The sequence below is a fragment of the Scomber scombrus genome, chromosome 21, assembly GCF_963691925.1.
Source record: "Scomber scombrus chromosome 21, fScoSco1.1, whole genome shotgun sequence".
NCBI classification, from domain to species: Eukaryota; Metazoa; Chordata; class Actinopteri; order Scombriformes; family Scombridae; genus Scomber; species Scomber scombrus.
In genome coordinates, this window is record NC_084990.1 from 20,394,759 (window position 1) to 20,414,624 (window position 19,866).

Consider the following 19,866-nt stretch of genomic DNA (forward strand, 5'->3'; position numbering starts at 1 on the left):
GTACATTTATGTGTTAGTTTTATTCTCCAACATTTAAACAAGGCACTTGAACATTTATATTTTGATAGCCTAAGAGACATTTCAGTAACATTAATGAAATAACATTAAATAAAATAAAGTTAATAAAGTTACATATTCTTCTATAATGCTAAATAGATCCACTGCAGTTCTATTTTTCATGAGTTTTAAGGCTTTAATATAAGAGAGAAACTCATTATGAAACACACTTAACCTCAGTTTCACCTTCATATATGTGGATTTGTGTAAAGAATTTTCCAAGTATTAGGATGTTGTTGGCCAGAAAGATTGTCTGTGCAATTGTCCATGAGGAGTCCATAAATAATATCCATTTGGGAGAAGTTTTCAGGAATCTTTGGGAAAAATCATTCATGAACATCCAGCCGTCGAGCTTCAGAATACATACACTGTAAAAATAAACGATCAGTAGTTTCATTATCATCACAAAACGCACAACTACTGGTTTCTATTCCAAATCTCTGTCTTAACAAGACACTGGATGGATAGACACCATTTAATATATTTTTTAATTGGGTTTCTTTTATTTTGGTGGGGTGTGTTTCCTTTTTAATATGCACGTATAATTCACTTCCGTTTCCCATTTGAAAAAAGCTGATAATCACCTAAGTTAACACACATATTGACGATATATTACTGTTTTGAATTATTAAACTCGATACAATTTTAATTCAATACTACAAGATGTTTTATAACGTTATTTATTTGGTTTCTAAAGCGGAACAAGTCTTTTCGGAAGTTGTAGCTCCATCGGACTCATTACAGGGACGCACCTAAACATGAGCTCGCTTTAAATGAATGTTTACGTTTGTTTTGATGTTTTTTGGGAGTTTTTCTGCTGAGAGAGACTATTAAATAAACATCTTTAAGTCCCAGTAAAGGTGAAACATGTGGAAGAAATCTTCGTCTGACCGGTTTGAATACTTACAGACTCTGGTGACTGAATTTCAGGACACAGACAGTGACGGTCAGTAAAGTTTAATCTGTTTTATTCGATATTGTTTATTCTAGATTGAGTGATAAGTCTTTTGGTCTATAAAATATCAGAACATTGTGAAAGGGGTTGATCACTTGCAACCAAAGATGTCCATTTTTGTTTTGTTTGGATTACAGACTGCTGTTTCTCTTCAGTTTTTAAATAAGCCGAATAACACATTTTTCAACTATGTGTATAATATACGTTTATAATGGATTCCCCTTTTTAATGTTCCTTAGAATAAAATGTATTAATATTGTTAATTTCAAAAGTGTAACTCATGCACACAAGATTTTTTGTTGTTGTTGTAGGTTTCAGGGAATTAAAATGTATCCTGTTATTGCACAGATTCAGTAAACACTTTAATGCATAAAGAAAAACAAAATTACAACACAAAAAAATAGAGAAAAATAAAGTAAAATTAAATAAAGGTAAATAGTCTAGAAACACTCGTTTAGACGTTTTAAAGTTCAGTCATGTGTGAACATAACTAATTTGTGTTAATTTATGTTGTCAAAAAAGACAAATATCATCCTAAGAAATACCTTTTATTTTATTTGTTTTTTACCTCCAGAACAGAGTGTATAGCAGTGACTTAGTTTTAGTGTTTCATTTTTCTTTAGTTTCCCTGGAAAAATGTAAAGAATACATATTGCACAATGTAGTCTCTATATTTTGTATTATCTTATCTAAACATAAACCTTCACTTTTGTTCCACAATTTATTTTTCTATACTTATTTTGACATGACAATATAACCTTCACACTTTTACAGTCTTAAATATAAAGAAGGATGCAGTTGAGTGCAAATATCCTTATCAATAATATACCAAATAATATACTAATATACCAAATATTAATTCCAATATTAAAGTGAATCCCTTTTAAATATGGATATATAAGAACTGTGACAAAGGTATTTTCTGAATTTAAAGGTAAAACCTGTTTTTTTTTTTTTTTTTTTTAAAGTTACTCACATAACATTATATAATTTCATTACATCAGAGGCAAAGGAGCAAGTGCTCGCTAACCTGGCCAATTTTGCGTACGACCCAAAGAACATGGAGTATCTGAGGGAGCTGCAGGTGGCCGACCTTTTCTTGGACATGCTCACTGAGGAGAATGAGAACTTTGTGGAGTTTGGGATGGGTGAGCACCTCATATATATCATCACAAATCTCCCTTTAACTACACTACACTGTATTTCTCTCTCTACTGTTTTTACATAACCAAACTATCAGAGTATCACTGAGGTTTCTTGTATGTGCTCTCTTCTCAGGGGGGCTGTGTAACCTCAGTATGGACCCTGAATGCAGAGACATCATCCTGCAGAGTGGTGGGATCGCCTTGGTCACTAACCGTTTGTCAAGCCGTCGGGAAGAGACGATCCTGTCAGCCATCACTACGCTCATGAACCTCAGGACGCCGTCATCGCGCTCTGAGATCACTGACCCGGCCATACTGCAGTGCATGCTGCGCTTCTCCCTGTCAGAGAGCCCCCGCCTGCGTAACCTGGCCGCTGTGTTTCTGCAGGACTGCTGCAGCGAGGAGCAGGTGGCCCGAGCGGAGCAGCAGATGCAGGGACAACAGCAGACAGCGGTCGGCATCCCGCTGCCCAAAGACTAACACGTTACAGCTACTGTAATGTTTATATGAGGCTGATTTTTTACAGTGGATAGTGGCTAGGTTTGCTCTCTGTGAGAGTACAGAAGCAGCTTAAATTGTGTGGACAAAAATATGTGGACGGTCCAATTCATAACAAAATCATGGGCATTAATCTGCTCCTCTCTTACTGTTTTTACACTTTTCATCAGACTTTGGAGGCTGGCTGCAGGGATTTGCTGCCATTAAGCCACAAGAGCATCAGAGAGGTCCAACACTCATGTTGGGTGATAAGGAGCACCGGCTCGTTGGTGTTAGATGGGGTTGAGGTCAGAGCACTATGCAGGCCAGTCAAGTTCTTGCACACCAAACTGGGAAAATCATTTTTTATAGAACTGACTTTGTGCACAGAAGTTTTTTATGTTGAAGAAGGAAAATATTTTCTTTAAACTCCTGCCATAAAGATGAAAACACACTATTAGCTTTAAGATATCTCTTAATTTACCATATACATTCACCATGAAATGTATTATTTAAGATTTGGAATGGCAGAACACAAGAACAAGATCCCTCCTTGTGTTACAACACATGGAAAAGACTGAAACAAGTGTTAAAAGTACCAATAACAATACAGTAACAGCTATGAAAGTAATCTGATCACAACCTGTCTTCTTTGTTCATCAGTGACATCTTGAGTCTTTTTGTGCATCTTTATTCCCTTTAAAAATAGATTCAGCCTGTCAATATGTTCTTTTGTTCTTTCCACAAGTGTACATGTCATAGAAAATGCTTACATTTTTGGGGTTGTGCTCTCTTTTTACCACACGAGGGAGCTGGACGTTTTTTGTTGAAGTGCTTCTATTGGCAACACAGACCATGAGTTAATTAGTGAGTACAGCTGATTGCTTAAAGCACAGAAACACCAGGAAGACAATTTAATTTAGTTTATTTCCAAAACACGGCTTAAAAAGTGTAAAGAGAGAATTGGCCACATTTCTCACTAAGTCATACTTGTGAAAAAAGAGACGCGCTACCTATCCTCACCCCAAAAATGCACATTCCTTTGGGTTTGAAGTGATTTCCTCAGACTCAGGAGCAGGTTAGAGCTAACTGGTTGCCTCTTGCACTTGGCACTCGACAGAAGAATACCATGTCCTGAGACATTCAATCCAAACCCAAAATATGTCAAATAAAAAATGTTAAATAAACCTTGAGGTTCCTTCTTAAGAGCCAGGAGTGCTGTTTGTTTTCTTCTGGGCTCCTAAGAGCTATTTCTGGGCCGAGTCCTTCAGGTCTAGACAGAAGACGACATCCGATCCGCTAGCCCAGCGTCAGGTAGGCTGCACATGTACTCGGGTCAGACTCGAGAGGAAATTCTTCACAGCTTTGGGTGTGTGTCTGTGATACTCGCTGCTGTTCAACACCACAAAGACATTCCAAGGGCTTAGGAGGCGTACACCTGCCGCCGAGATCAATAAAAATACCTCAATTCTTCCCGTAAAAAGAGAAACACCCACGCCTGGTTTTAATAATGTGGTATGAAGTTTATTTCCAAGTTGATATATAAAAAGATTTTTATAGCTTCTGCTTGATGAAAAAAGAAGAACAATGGGGAACTGTGATTCAGCAATTACATAAAAAAGCTCTGCACTGATCTTTAATATGCTGCATGTCTGAATGCAGTGGTTCAGCAGCCTGTGAAGAAACTTTTATGGGATGAATATTTTTTCTTTATGTCAACAAATCTAATGAAAAGACTGTTCTTCAAATGTGGCTTGGCTAATTCAGGCTAACATGCAAGACTAAAATAATGCTGTCAATTCTCATTTGGTGCTCATGATGTGATTGCTGTTAAATGAGGTAGGTGTGTTATGAACAATCAAAATCAAGACAAAAAGCATGATTTTAATGTGATCCTGTATTGGTACTGCTGTTATTTTATTACACATCATGATCCACAGTGTTTCTCTCTCTTTCATTACACAAATAAGTTTTAATTGCATAAACGACTTTCAGCAAAGTGAATTCTGCAGTCAGTCAAAGTTTAGTGTTAAAAAGTTAAACTAAATGTGCTCCATTGGTCCTTTAAGGTTTATGTCTTTTTGCTCCGAGTATCCAAAACTAAATTTAACTTCCCTTCTAGTGCACACTTGTATATATTATCATGTATGAGTAACATGAGTAACATGTATAAGTAAATCACATAATTACAACAAATCATAATTACGTCATAATTCTTTCATTAGATGACTGTATCTGAACATTTATTGATCCTAAAAGGCCGTAATCAGGATCCACGTAACTGTCACCTTTGCAGATTTGGGTTTAAAGACTTGTTGCTATGACAACAGTTCCAGATTAATTATAAAACAGCCAAGAAGGACTAAAAAAATTAATCTGGATTTTTTGTAAAATTATCGACATTTTAATCTGGATAACTCGGTCATCCATGTACAAAGAACGGGGACCAGAATGGGGTCTGAGAGCCCTGTGTGGGGACCAGCTCATATTTATGTAGATATTTAAGAAACTGATTATAAATACATAGTTTTATTTTTGTTTTTAAAAAGTTCAGTAATTTCCTTAAACAGATGGGCACTGTAGTTTCCAGTCAACGTTACTTTAATAGGTGCAAATAGCGCATTTGTTAGGATCTATTTTCAGCTGCAGATTAATACACATTTGGGGCTCTAGTGTGTATTCATTGCAGCGGGACAGCGTGTCAGGGTGTTACTGACTCAAACTGAACCACAGTGTGCGTGTTTGTGGTGATAAAGGAGTTGTTTCGGCTACACAGACGATACTTATTAACAGGATTGTTGGGCTTTTCATTGGATTCATTGACAGTAAGAGAAATATAGAATATGATTATAATCCTTTAACAGCTGGTTAAAAGAAGATACACAATCATTTGGCCCAGGACAGCTTTATACCCATCCATCATGTTTACTGAAGGCACGAGGGCTGCCTTTAATACATTTTAAAAAACAGGTTTTAAGATGTTCTGATGGCTGGGTATGTAACCCCAATTGGTGTTTGTGGGATACAACACACACTAATTAATCTATCTCCCTCTCTATCTTTTATCTCAATGGAATGTATGAGCTGTTGGCCCCTCATTTTTCCTTCTTCAGTCCCAGCTGCTCTTCAGCGATCTCTCGTAGTTTGTGCTTCTGGATCTGAGAAGAAGAAAAAGACAAAATCAATACACTGTGTGAAAAGTTGTTCCTGCAGGTTGTAAATTGTAGTGAAGAAGACCATTTGAATTCTATTTTTAGGAGATTAAAGCACTTAAAACGTATTCAGTCAGAGTTGGACAATAAGAACTCTTCAATCATTAAAGTTTTAGCTATTGGTCGGCTGATTGTAGCACGGCAGCTATCCCTTCAGTATCTTGCGTCCTATGGGGCAGGGTAATGGACAAAATTAAGACTACAGGGAGTGGATGATATATCCTTGTCGAAGCCAGCTACTGATGTGGCCAATGATAAGCCGGTGCTGGTAAATGAGAGGCATGGTGACGGGAAATGAAGATGAAGAGCCGAGGCTAGGGTTATGATGCGTAGTGACCAGCTAAACCAGTAGCTAATCCAGCAGGTCACGAATGAATGAATGAATGAATAGTCAGCTTCTCATTTACCTCCGCCGGGTCTCTCAGTTACTAGCGCCGGCTCGTCATTGGCTAGGAAGGGATATAGCCTCTAAATCAATACTTTATTTTGTCCTGTATCCTGTGCCATAGTTTAGATTTTTTAAGGTTCATCCTCCTCTCCAAAGAAGAGTCTTAATATGAGGTACTGCATGCTATGTTTTGATAGTCTAAAAGTAGGCTAGCTCATCTACGATAGCTTTTGGCAGGATAGTTTATCTAGTGTTATTTCTAGTTTTCCTTTCTTCATTATGATTTTTTGCCTTATTTATATGGTATAAAAACTCAGTTACCAAGATGTCGAAGCCTTCCAACTAGCTGTATGTAGCTTTAATAAGTCAGTTTGGATTGGTTGTAGGGTTTATTTATTTATTTAATCTAAAACAACACATTTTCATATGGCAAAACAAAAAGTCTTATTAGATTTGCAGGATTGTTTTTAATCAAAATGATAAAATACCTTCATTGAGGTTATTTCATTGACTCAACTCACAAATTCTGTGGTCTGTCATGTGTGCCTTTCGTTGTATGTGAAGTATTTTGGGCTCCATCTCATGTATTAAGGGTGCTCTACAAATAAAGTCATTATAATTATAATTATTATTGCAGACAGAATTGCAATAACACTGGTCTGTAATTCTATTCATCACGAGAATGGACACTGTGGAGAGGGGGGATTGATCCACATCTCCTGAAAACGCTCCATTCAAGAGCAGCTTGAGGTATTTTGGTGCCACTATCTGAAATCAGCTAGACGGGGAACAAACTAATCTGCAGGCTTTCAAATGTAAACTGAAATCTGGATGCCAGTACACTTGACTGAGAAAGTATGCTGACTATTGCTACTATTTGATGTGTTTTAATTGTTTTATTGTGTCCTGTGTTGATACTCAGAAGTCTCTGGAAAAGCACCGTAAACACTGAGCGGATTATCCCGATGAAATAAAGGAGTCTGGTCGATCTGATACGCTGCCTTGGGGACGAGGTCTGCCGGGCCCTCCTGGGTTCATCTAACAGGACGTGGTGTGCGTGCAGACTAACTAATAGCTCCCTTTCCCTCCTGTCTGGGGGCATGCAGGGCAGGGCTGTTCAAACACAACGCCATGTCTACAGTAAATTATTTTAAACGGCGTCCCATGAGAGAAACAAGAAGCAGAGGGGAGTCGATGTTTTTGTATTCGCCCCTTGTCTAATTTATCACAGATTACAGCAGTTGTTAATTATAGCTCATCTCATCTTAATTAACCCACTAATATAAAAGTGTGTTTATGTCATCTATACTGTATGTAGGAATATGGGTCAATGACGGGTTTTTGTGTCCATGTGGTTTAGTCAAATTTAAAAGTGTACGCATTAACTTGCACACATCATTTTTTTTGTGGACCCAGCATCAAATTTCTGCTTTTAATCCATTTTGAGAGAATATATTAGAGGATTATGGCAAAAATTTCTAAGTGGTGTAACCATAAAAACTTTGTGCCAAATAATTCAACTTGCTTAAAAATGCTAAATTCTCAATATAACACCATATCAACTAGTTTGGCATGATCTTACATTATAACTTTTTTATATTAAATAAAGGTAATGGAATACAATTGTTCTAAATATTACATTTAATCTGGGGGATCATGTCAATCAGGAACCATTTATATTTAAGTAATTATTTGTATAAGTGCACTTAAATACATTGTAGGTGGAAAAAATATTTAATATTTATCTTTTGTAGTTACACCATTTGACATTTTCAGGAGCATTCAGTCTTACTTTGGGTAAAAAATGGTGCAAATGTCATTTCAAATGACATAAACCTGATGCAGCTTTTAAAGACGGCTTCTTATGATATTTTTGAATTGCTTATTGCTTAAATCTTGCCAACCCTTATTTGTCACTGACCCATATATAAGCTCAGCTGAGAGGCCAGGATTTGGGAAATTACCTTTCCAGTAACAGTGAGCGGGTAGCTGGTTACAAAAAGTACGTAGCGAGGAATCTTGAAGTGAGCAATCTGAAAAGAGCAGATCAGGAGCATGGGTCAAAACCATCACAGATTTATATAATAACACCTGTTTATTATTTATTATGAAATATTGAATCGTGTCTCACCTGTTCCTTGCAGTAAGCTTTAATTTCCTGTTCAGTACACTCCTGTCCGTCCACCAGTGTGATACAGGCACAGACTTCTTCACCCAAACGGTAATCATCCACTCCAACCACCTGAGAGACAGAAACAAGAGGAACTAGTATTGAAACCAACTAGTATTGACACTTCCACAGCCAAATGCTACTTGCATTTGATCCTTTTGGTAACTTAATTTAGAAAAAAATGACTATTTATATGGTTTTTCACAGCGTTCTTTGATTTAATGTGATGTGTGATTGGCCCACTACTGCAGCAGCTTATAGTCAGTGGTAATAATACCGCTTTGTACAGTTATTTGATAAATATTTAAACAATTTGAATACTTAAAAATGTATTTGTGTAAAGATAATTTGGATGCGGAGGAGCAGTAGCATTTTATGCAACAGAGTATTGAATGAAGTACTCTATTGGTATCGATATCACTTTAAAGGGTAATGGTTATTTCTTAAATGATACCCAGCTCTACCACTTTTAGAGAAAAAGACATAAGTGTGCAGATTCTTCTTTTAGCAGCAATAAAATCTGTATAAAATGGTTGTGTGCCGTTGCTGCTTGAGCTCACCTGTGCTTCCTTCACTTTGGGGTGTGTGTGCAGGAACTGTTCGATCTCAGCCGGGTAAATGTTCTCTCCTCCTCTGATGATCATGTCTTTAATCCTGCCCTCGATTTGGCAGTAGCTGTACGCATCCAAGCTGCCAATGTCTCTGCAGGAAACAGGCAACATTAAAACATCAGCGACTGGACTGGAAATCAAAATCAGCATTTAGACAAAATATTTACTTATTGAATAATCAAAATAATCGTCTAATTAAAACATTTTTTGGTGGTTGGCTAAATATTCGGACACAAACACTATCGCTACGTAACAGATGCTTCCCATTTCTGATTTAAAGAAAACATTAAATGCTGCAGATCTTGTTTATTATATGTTGTTTTACTCTATTCTGCCTTTGCTGTTCAAACTGCTGGTTCATACTGTATGAAGCTGTGTGTGCAAATACTCACCCAGTTCTGTACCAGCCGTCTTTAGAGATGACTTCCTCGGTTTTGGCTTTGTCGCCCCAGTACTCCAGCATCACACAGTAGCCTCGGATCATAATCTCCCCCAGCATGCCCAGAGGTAGGAGCTCTCCAGTTGTAGGATCCACGATTTTAGCCTGTGGAGCAGTAGAATCATATTTTTATTGCTTTTATTTAGCAAATATAATCATCTATGGACCTTCAGTCGAGCCATTTTTCTGATAACAGGATCATATTGTTGTATTGATGGCTACCAAGCAAATGTAATCCAAGTAAAAACTGATACAATTACTTCTTATAGTTTCCTTTTTTTATACATATTAAGAGTACGCACACATATGAATGTAATATATTTAATGTTATTGTATATATATATTTTTACATGGACGTTTTAGAGCACTTTTCAGGCTACTCAAAGATGTTTTACACAAGTTTAAAGACTCCTACATGACAAAAAGTACAGTAAAGAGGTCAGTTTAACCCTTTTTTGCCATATTATACACTCAGAAGTCAACTTATTACTATTTTTATTACCTCCAGTAGAAACCATCCACTTTGTGACCAGAACAATTTGAATTATTTGTGGTGCTGGAAACATTCCTGCTTCATGTGGATATAATGGCCTCACACTGTTGCTGCAGATTTGTCGACTGCATATCTCCGCTTACACCTCATCTCCAGTTTGTTTTTTTCTTCTGTAAACTCTGTACGTGAAAATCCCAGATCAGCAGGACTGAGATGCTTAAACCAGCCCGTCTGGCACCAACAATCATTCCACAGTCAGAGCGATTTTGGATCACATTTCTTCTCCACTCTGATGTTTGCTTTGCTCCGCATGGTTTTATGCAATGAGTTTTTGCTACATGATTGGCTGAGTGTACAGGTGTAGCTATTGAGTGTATGTATATTGATTTGGGAAAATATTCTTATTGGCATCATGGTTTTAATTTCAGCAATAGAAATTGTTGACACTGGTGAAGCATGATGTTGATTCAGCAGGTTAAACTTACTGGACATGAACTCATCATGTAATAACACATTTTCACATTCATGTATTTGTCATTTTTAATAGTTAATACCATGCTGTGGTACCTCTAAGTGGTCCATGATGTACCCGACTGTCTCGGACTTCCTCTTCATGTTGTCTTCCGGCGAAGCACAGAACGTCACAGGGCTGTTCTCTGTGGTGCCATATCCAATCTGTCAATCACAAACACAAACCACACATCACAAAGATGTCCAGGTACATAGACTGACCCCCCTCCGCCCTCCCCTTCTGCCCTGATGGATGGTGTCGTCTTTTCCTAATTGTCTACCAGAGGTTTTCATAACTCCACAGGAGCAAACAAGTGCAGGCCTGGGAGCTCAGTGAGGTATGTGGTGCCCCTTTGACAACTGACACACCTGATGCAGAGATCTCTTAATCTCATAATCTCTATCATTATTTTAATCAGGATCTATTTTCTCATCTTTTTTTTTTTTGCATTGTCTGAAATATTTTGAGGGTGATCTTTAAACAAAAAGATCAGGCTCTTGTCCTGGTGGCTTCTCCAGGTTTTTTTTAAGATGTTCTTGTGAGCCAAGAGAAGCATTACAGTCAAACAATCAGAGACTGAGCCTTAAAACAAATCTTTCTCTTTTTCTGTCTGGGTGAGCTGAACCTGAAAGTATTTGGATGGGTGACAAAAATAACACAATTTCCTGAACTAATATCTGAAGTTATTTCTTGTAACTTGTAACTTACTGTACACTCAGTAACACCACTTGAGGAAAAAGCAGGAAAATGCAGGAAAACTCAGATTATAGTGATATAAAATATGAAAAACAGCTGAAAACCATCATATTTGAAAAGGCTAGAATTTACCCTACATATAAACTAAATGTTTCTGCTGTAAACTCAATATGATTATTCAACAAATGTTCTTCAGTATTTCTATTTTTGGATACTTACTACATGTTCTTAGCTGATTCTGAGTTTACAACAAGAGATGAGATGAACCCATGAAGAAAGAAGAAAAAGGAAAATATTCAAAGGGGAAGGAGCCAGATCTGTGATACAAAATCCACTGCTCACAGGTGCAAACTCACTCAGAGGCAGAAAAGTTCATATCTGTTGGACAAATAAGACCTGCACAGTATTTTAGAGGAGGTTACCTGGAAAATCAGGGAGGAGACGATATTCCCAATAAAATGTTAGATCTGTTAAGTAAACTCTAGATTCCATTTATCCTGGGTGGGTCCATCAATCTTAGCCAAACTATCCACAAACCTAAGCCAGGCAACAAGGCTTCTGCTTCATTTTTCTAACATTTTATTTTAATAGTCAAAGTAAGTATCATGAGCACAAAAAAAACAAAGCTTATTCTCAGATCTGACTCATAACTTCTCAACGGTAGGTCTAATTTTAATTTTTGGGTTTTTTTGTCACAGCAACAGTAGACTTTGAAAAAATAACTTAAGAGACTCATAGCAGTTGAAACCTGACAGCAACAATCACCGTAACAACTCACAGCTTCGCCTGCAAGAAACCATTACATTACATAACACCCACACTCATTTTCAGAAGAAAAAAGACAGAAAAAGAATGCACACAGGAATGTAAAGTGGCATCTCAAACTTTCATTCCTGGCATGATGGAAGTATCTTTTTGCGATTGTTTTGACTTAAAACAGCATCTCTCCTCCTGCCAGCCATCTGGAGACTATTATCGGTTATAAAACAGCTGCACAGGAGTGGCTCCTTTTCCTGCCACCGCAGACTGAAAAACAATAGAGACGTCTGGCAGCGTGCACAGATCGATCCTGACCTCACGCCACGTTGTTAACATACACCTGCAGGTTACTGTAATGTAGTAAAAAAAAAAAAAAAAGATAAAGAAACACACAAAAAAAATGGATGATGGATTTGTCTGTTCAAATTATCTGAGCGTTCATGCAAGTCCTGTAAAAATGAAGCCTCTAGCTGAGGCTGAGTGCTGTCTTCCTGCTCATTTAGGGTTAAATTCTCATAGACACTTGACTTCCTCTTGCAAACCTCTCACTCCAACACCCTGGCAAGCCCTCCTCGTTTTTTTTCCTCAAGTAAATGTTATAAATAGTGATGTGTGTTCTGTTGACTGGCCATCCTCCTCTCAAAGTGAATGTCTCTCTGCACTGCCCACCTTTGCTCAGTCACCTTTACACTCCTTCTCTCTGCCTGTTTCTCTCTCTCAACACACACACACTCACACACAAACACAGTTTTGCCTTTTCCTTCTCTCCACACTACTCAGCACTGCTTCTCTCAGGAGGATTTTTCAGCATTTTCTTGCTCTGCTAAAAGACTGGAAGACACCCTATAACAAAGTTGGCAGACATTAAGGAGTCTGTCAGGATGCGGTGCGTAAGCTGGTTGTTGCTGGGGACCTGCCTCTTGGTTCTGGGCCCCGCAGTGCAGGGCGCCCCGGGCCAGTGCCCCAGCTTGTGCCACTGCCACGGTGATCTTCAGCACGTCATCTGTGACAACGTCGGGCTCAAGAAGATCCCTCGGGTGTCAGAGGCCACCCGTCTGCTGAACTTGCAGAGGAACAACTTAGGCAACATACCCACGGGGGCCTTCAGCGAAAGCAAGGGACTCATCTCTCTGCACATGCAGAATTGCCAACTCCGAGAGATTGGATCCCAGGCCTTCAAGGGGCTGAAGAAGCTCATCTACCTCTACCTATCCAACAACGACATCAGCAGCATCAAGCCGGGCGCCTTCGATGACCTGACCGAGCTCACTTACCTCTATCTAGATGGGAACCAGATAAGTGACCTGGCTAAGGGCATCTTCTCCCCAATGATCAACCTCTTTATTCTGCAGCTCGATGACAACAAGCTCCGGGAGTTGAGGTCGGGTACGTTCTCAGGTGCCAAAGATTTACGCTGGCTGCACATGAGCGGGAACGAGCTGTCGACCATGCAGCCGGGCTGTCTGGACGACGTGGAGAACCTCGCTATACTTCACCTGGAAAGGAACAAGCTGTCCACCTATCCCAGTGTGGCAATGAGCAAACTGCGAGTGGTGGAGGAACTCACGCTGGGGAGGAACCCCATGAGGACCATTCCAGACAACGCCTTCCAGAGCTTTGGGCGCTACATGGAGAAACTACACCTGGACAACATGGGTCTGGAGAGGGTGAGTCATTAGTTTCACCTGGTATTTACTACACAGACTTAGCAGGACTCTGTAATATCTAACGCTTAAAATGTGGACAGCCAAAGCTTAAAACATTGGTTTTCAGATAAGAATTAAATAGATATGTTAGGATTATGTAATTTATAACTCCTACACTTGTACAGTAAAATAGATTGGAGTGCTCCTTGTCAGATGTCAAAATATTCTGACTATATTGAGCTATGTTTTTTGAAAGACTGTACCTAATACCTAAAAGACTGGCTGAAAGGTGGCTTGTCTAAAATACTGTTTTTTTTAGCTCAGAGTTCAGGGGATATGTTAGGATTATGTCACTTTTAAGGTAAGATAGAATATACATATTCAGCTACTTCTCTGATAAAAGAATAAGGAATAAATAGGTAATGAGTGCTGGAAGTAATGTTTTCAGATTTAGAAATAAAGAAAAATAAGGTCTCCCTAAAGAAATTATTGCAGGTTATTTAATTCCTCAGCTTTCAATAAATGTAATAAGAAGCAGAATAATGTAAAGATATTTTTATGTCTGTCTTAATGTTTGTTTATTTGTTTTGGTCTGGCATATACTTCATCAGCATATTTACATGTACCGACTTTCCAACAGCCAACGCCCCCCTCACAAAACAGCCTTCAGGCATTTTTCTAATCTCGTGCCCAACATATGTCTGATGTTAATGGATACATCTACACTAGATCATAAATCCTACTATAAAGTGTGTAACTGACTGTCCCTAATGCAACAGTTGATTTTGTGTGATCCTGCTGCCTCCCCATCTGGCTCAGGATGATGTGTTTTTCCATCTTTAAAAAAAAAAAAAAAGGAATGTGTTTTGGGTCAAGCTTCAGGATGCACATGTGCTGGAAACAGCGAGGCGTTTCTCTACTGGAAGAACAACTGAGTAATCCTTGATTATGTAATTAAGAACACACGTTGATTGAAAAGGCTAAAACGTTAAGAAACAACCTCTACTACTGTTGACTGGTTGATAGGGTGACTCTGCACATGTTCACTCTGTCAGACCTGTGAAAATAATATATGTACTTCTCTTCAATTCAAGCAACCAAAGCCAAACCATTAATCATAACTTTCCCTTTGAAGGTACTATAAAAGTGTTGGTTCACCCAAAGGACAAAAATAACAGACAGTTCTGGTTATATTTTCTCAGGTTTTATTATATAAATCTTGAAGGTTTCTGTCTCCACCCCAATATAATGGAGGTGAATGCACTGAAAAAACAGCTTGTTTTTCCAAAAAGTGTCAGCATTACTCTGAATGATCAAGACAATACAATCTTTAGAGGGACTAATCTAGAGACATATCTCAAGAACCAGGAGAATAAAAACAAAACAATATGTGCATGATACTACTAGCCTTCATCTTGTACTTTGGATGAACTGACATATTAATAACATCTTTAGGGCTGCAACTAATGATTATTTTGATTTATGGTAATTGGTTATTAGATTAGTTGTTTGGTCTATAAAATGTCCAATGTCTTGTTTTGTCCACATTTCAAAGATATTTAGTTTATTATCACAGGAACCTTAAAAAAACCTCTGAAATATTCAAACTTGAGCAGCTAGAATCAAATAATTTAGAAATTCTCTTCTTAAAGAAACTCAATACAATCAATTATCAATATAGTTGCTGATTAATTCAGTATTTGGAAATGAATTGATTAATGAAAGTAATTGTTGCAGCTCTAAATATCTTGCTTTCAAAGGGAACCTGATGACTGGTGGTTGTGCTGGTCTCTCCTGAATTTAAAGTGTAATCTGAGATGGCCAAAAACTTCATTACACTTTTACACATAGAATAGATCTCCAGGTTTCTAATTCACATGACATATCAGTCTAAATACAACCTGCCACATGGGATCAGATTAACCGTAAGAATGATGCTCACATATTTCTGACTGTAAGATGTCGATCTTCCAGCTTTTCCACAGCTATATACTGAATGTGTACAGTATAAGCTCTATGCTATACCATGCTACTTTTCAGACATTCCTGAGAGCACATTTGCTTCATACTTGAGGTTAATCCTATATTTAAGTGTACCTGTGCCACAGTATGGAGGCATCCCCGAGGGGAAAACTGTACAACAACAACCTTCTCACGCTGGGACTCTGCGAGAGCCAGGTGGAAGCAGCAGGAGACGGCGAGAGACTAAGCCATTTTCCAGCCAAATGCAGATATTTTTAGAGTGTTTTTGTTTGCTGGACCTTGGCCAAGCATGTCTGAGTCTAATTATTACACAAATGTTATTTTCAGCTAGGTGTGTTTTCTACTTTCGCTAGGAGGGTCTTGTAAACAGGTCAGGAGGGGTTAGGAGACAGGTAAATAGAGGCAGGGTGTTCCACAGTCCATGAAGAGGAGTATTTTTAGCTTGCCATCGCCCCATTTGAATGGACAATTGGGCCCTTTGCGAGCCTTCCTGGCAAAGGAGCAGCCCGAAGAGGGAGACGACAGAGAGCAAAAACACCCCGGCCATGCTGGAAGTCATCCATCTTCCATTGCTTCAAAATACCATACCCTCAGTTACACGTCGCTCTACAGTGGAAATTTCCAAAGGACACTTTTAAAACAGCCAGACTCACATAAAACAGCCCTTCATGTCCAACTCCTCTCTCATCCTCCAAGTTTAGGAGGAGACTAAACTTGACACGACGCACATCGGTTCATCTAGCACCTCTCTGAAGCTTTTAGCACCCTCGCAAATTCATACGAAGCACAAGTGGAAAAAAGGAGGCTAGTGACTGTCAGTGTTTACACAAGTGCCGGTGCAGAGGGAAGGATGAGAGGAGTCTTTCATGCCAAAGCAACACTGGCGAGATTCCCTCACTCTGCACATCTGTCTGCCTTCTGACAGACACGAGGATGGGTGGTGGTGACGGGTCAGCATGCCATGTGTACCATGTTTTTACCAACGCTGTATGCAAACTGCACACAAGCTCAGTTAGTTTCCTGATGTTTGTATCAACTGATGAATTCAAATTTATCAGTATGCTAAAAACACACAAACAAAATGCCAAATATGAGAAACTTTCTGAATGGTATACAAAAGAATATTTTGAATGGAGTATCTTACAAGTCTTTGAGAAACAGAGCGGATTGAAAATCAATAGGGATCCCTCAGTGTTGTGATGTAAAAATGAAAGACAACTCTTGAATTTCTCTGTCTTTCTAGTTCTCTGAAGGTGCGTTTGTTGGTGTGACAGCAGTCAAGTCGCTAAACCTGGACAACAACAAGCTAAAGTTTCTTCCCAGAAGCCTCGAGTTTGGTACCATCACAAACCTCACCCTCTCCAACAACCCATGGAGCTGCGCATGTCAGCTAGCTCCGCTACGCAGGTAAGAGATTCACCTAAAACACCATGTTCACTGTCTGAGTATAGTGTCTAAGCATTCTAATACTTGGTCATTTGCACTATTCACAAAGGATAGCTGAGTCTAATGGGAGTGGCAGTTTAGTAGGTATCTGGATATAAACCAAAGTATGTAGTAGTTTTGACATGGTGGTAGATGAAAAGTGATTGAAACTTTTACATCCAATAGTACTCAAGACTTGACTTTCTACCAGAAATGTCAACCTGCTGCACTAGAAAAACAGTCTGGGTGAAGTCCAAAGACATTAGGATTCATCCTCTGAGTACCTTCAATGTTTGTACCAAATGTTGGGCCAATCCATCCAATATTTGTCAAGATATTTCAGCCTGGACCAAAGCAGTGGACCGATCAACTGACTGACCCTACAAATAGCAAGACACTGAGATGTAGTATCACCCAAGAAGCTCTGTATCTTAAATGTTCAAATAATCAGCCCTTCTCTGTATTTATCTAAGTTGTCTCTTAGCCCTCATAAATGCTCCTTTTCTTTTGGTTTCTACACTTAAAAAAAGGTGGATGGACTCAAGCCGCAATCGTCCAGATGCAGTGTGTGCTTCTCCACCTCCGCAGAAAGGCAAGCAAGTCAGAGACAGCACCGCCTTTAGTGGCTGCAGAGTCAAGCAGAAGAGAGCCAAAAAGGGCACACGTCATTGAACACACAACTGAACAGGTACAGTACAAACAAATGATGTGATGAGAAATTTACAAAATTAAAATGTCAGACAAAGGCTGAACTAACGGCTCTGTAAAGGGCCTGTATAAGATAAATAAGGAGTTTTTTAAAACTATAAATCATGTAAAAATTCCAGTAGAGTCCCATAAATACCTGGAAAAGTGCATGATGATGTCCCCTTTAAAGTCTCTTAAGGCTTGGTGGTTGGTTACTATACTGTCATCCTAGCATCCTATAGGCCAATCACTTCAATTATGATCAAGTCATTATAAATCACCTCTCAGCTTGCTTTTCTTTTCTTTCTTTCTTTTTTATCCTTCCAAATACTTCCCTGGAGACACTTGACCTCTACATAAAGTTAAATGGTAGTTCTGTTTTTTAAAGTGACACCCTCACTGACCACTACCAAATATTTGAGGTATTGCTTTGTTCTTCATTATGGCCTGTATTCAAGTCTAAAATCACAGACCTCCTGTGATGGTCTGGAGAAACGTTTTCAGCTGGACTCCTGGATTCAGACGTTACCACATGAGGTTTATGATGGTTTTGGAGTGGCCCAGAGTTGGCTTTGCATGATTTTGTTTTTCCCTTCTCTCTTCCTGACCGCAGAACTCTCTGTTCTCAACTCTGTCCCTGTGTGAACTTTTCCATGTTGGCCCTGGGGTCCAGTACACAGAGTACAGGTCATGGGGTCTCTTATGGAGGGCAGACTGTTTAATTTGGCTGCTGATTGTGTGTCTTTTCCGCAGGAGACGCTGAGGAGGAGCCTGTCCAGGTGACCGGCTACATGTGCAAAGAAAGCAACGCTCACTCATACTACTTCGTGACTGTCCATCTATTCATCTGCCAGATGTTGTCAAACACATTCATACTGTACATACACGTGCTCTCTCTTTGTCTGTCTCTCTAACACGCAAACACATGAAGAGCTTTATGGACCTAATTTCATTTCATTTTCCTTCATTTATACCAAAAATGAAGACTTAAGTATGAAGTGGAAGTGTACACAATTCAGGTAAACACCCAAATAAAGGATGCATTTCAATAAACAACAGCTACAAAGACTATTAAGGAAAGATGTGTTGCCTTTTCCTCAGAACAGTGAATACAGAGAAAAGTCTGAATGTTATTTACTGAAGATAATATTCATTCCAGTGTCTTAATTAGCCTGAAAATAATGTAAGGACAAACCAGATGAGACTGAAGCTGCAGTATTTCTTATATTTTTGTTGAAGTATGGGCCAAAGCACATCTTAATGTTCTTAGTGTTGTCAAAGGCATCTGTGATTCAGGCTCATTGGACAGACTGGCAGCAGTACAAAGATATTCTCCTCCATGTTTAAAGTGGAAACAGACAACTTTTCAACTCCCCCTCACCCTGAGCATTTCCAAATGGTATTATTGTTTGCACTGCTGTTGCAATGACAAACAGATTACTTTCCATTTTCCTCAGAGAGTAGCTCCCTGAAGAAATGATCGCCACCAATAAGGGAGAAGAAAGAGGCATGTTCATTGAAGAAGTTGATTGAATTTGTCAAAATTCTGTATTTGGGAACAGGCAAAAGCTATTTTAAAGATGTGCATTGCATAGTGGTAACATAGTCTGAGTTATTGCTTCGCATAGACAAGTAACTACAGCAGAGGATGGTGTTGGCGTGGAGGGGAGAGTAACATTAGAAGACATAACTAGGAAATAAAGTGTACATTTGTTCATTTACTTGACATTAAAAGCAGATAGAAAATGTTCAGTATGTGTTGAGAAAAGTAAACTGGGTTGTAGCATGTTCATGTTTTTACAAAATGAAAGAAACTGCACGACAGAAACAGTGATAACATTTTTTCTGCCTATTTTCTGGACATCTACTTCATAAATGATAAGTTAAAGCAAAAACAGTTGTGTGTTTCCACTTTAAAGCGAGCCTCATCCGTCTAACCAATCAGAGACGGCCAAAGTACCAAGTTTCCATAACTTGCATATTGAAACTTTAAAGCTGGATTAATTTTAACATTATTATTTCTTTGGCCACAAGGGGGCAGTGGACAAGGTTAAGAATCACCTTGTGTTACCAAATAGTTGACTTTTCTGTCATCAAGAAGAAACAGAGCAATATTAGCATTCATTTGGATTCTTATTTCCGTCCAAAGTCCAATTTTAGCTCTGTTTAGATCTAGATTAACTATAAGCTGCTAAATGCTCTACTATGTTCA

The 19,866-nt window shown here is 38.7% G+C and overlaps 3 protein-coding genes across 3 annotated transcripts in view; 2 read left to right on the forward strand and 1 right to left on the reverse strand.

Moving 5' to 3' along the window:
• The first annotated feature begins 738 nt into the window (after positions 1–738).
• On the forward strand, positions 739–4,201 carry armc7 (armadillo repeat containing 7). The gene is made up of 3 exons (XM_062442490.1): positions 739–1,003; positions 2,017–2,160; positions 2,291–4,201. The coding sequence occupies exons 1-3, from the start codon at positions 925–927 to the stop codon at positions 2,635–2,637; spliced, it is 570 nt and encodes a 189-aa protein (XP_062298474.1). The 5' UTR covers positions 739–924; the 3' UTR covers positions 2,638–4,201.
• A 126-nt stretch (positions 4,202–4,327) lies between these two features.
• The window catches only part of acsf2 (acyl-CoA synthetase family member 2), a 32,984-nt gene continuing 17,445 nt past the window's right edge, over positions 4,328–19,866 (reverse strand). Inside the window, exons 11-16 of the mRNA XM_062442454.1 lie at positions 10,515–10,622; positions 9,408–9,559; positions 8,965–9,106; positions 8,366–8,476; positions 8,199–8,267; positions 4,328–5,792 (exon numbers count right to left, since the gene is read on the reverse strand). Coding sequence (XP_062298438.1) covers positions 5,730–5,792; positions 8,199–8,267; positions 8,366–8,476; positions 8,965–9,106; positions 9,408–9,559; positions 10,515–10,622 — 645 coding nt within the window. The 3' untranslated portion in view covers positions 4,328–5,729. The remainder of the gene's footprint in view (positions 5,793–8,198; positions 8,268–8,365; positions 8,477–8,964; positions 9,107–9,407; positions 9,560–10,514; positions 10,623–19,866) is intronic.
• Positions 12,795–18,989, forward strand: chad (chondroadherin). Its single transcript, XM_062442480.1, has 4 exons — positions 12,795–13,580; positions 16,786–16,949; positions 17,498–17,655; positions 18,408–18,989. The coding sequence occupies exons 1-3, from the start codon at positions 12,795–12,797 to the stop codon at positions 17,637–17,639; spliced, it is 1,092 nt and encodes a 363-aa protein (XP_062298464.1). The 3' UTR covers positions 17,640–17,655; positions 18,408–18,989.

Excerpts from the sequence above, each read along its gene's own strand:
- armc7 (XM_062442490.1), top strand. The coding sequence starts at position 925 with ATGTGGAAGAAATCTTCGTCTGACCGGTTTGAATACTTACAGACTCTG. Across the intron at positions 1,004-2,016 it reads TCAGGACACAGACAGTGACG|AGGCAAAGGAGCAAGTGCTC; the intron begins GTCAGTAAAGTT and ends TCATTACATCAG. Across the intron at positions 2,161-2,290 it reads CTTTGTGGAGTTTGGGATGG|GGGGGCTGTGTAACCTCAGT; the intron begins GTGAGCACCTCA and ends CTCTCTTCTCAG.
- chad (XM_062442480.1), top strand. The coding sequence starts at position 12,795 with ATGCGGTGCGTAAGCTGGTTGTTGCTGGGGACCTGCCTCTTGGTTCTG. Across the intron at positions 13,581-16,785 it reads ACAACATGGGTCTGGAGAGG|TTCTCTGAAGGTGCGTTTGT; the intron begins GTGAGTCATTAG and ends CTGTCTTTCTAG. Across the intron at positions 16,950-17,497 it reads CAGCTAGCTCCGCTACGCAG|GTGGATGGACTCAAGCCGCA; the intron begins GTAAGAGATTCA and ends ACTTAAAAAAAG.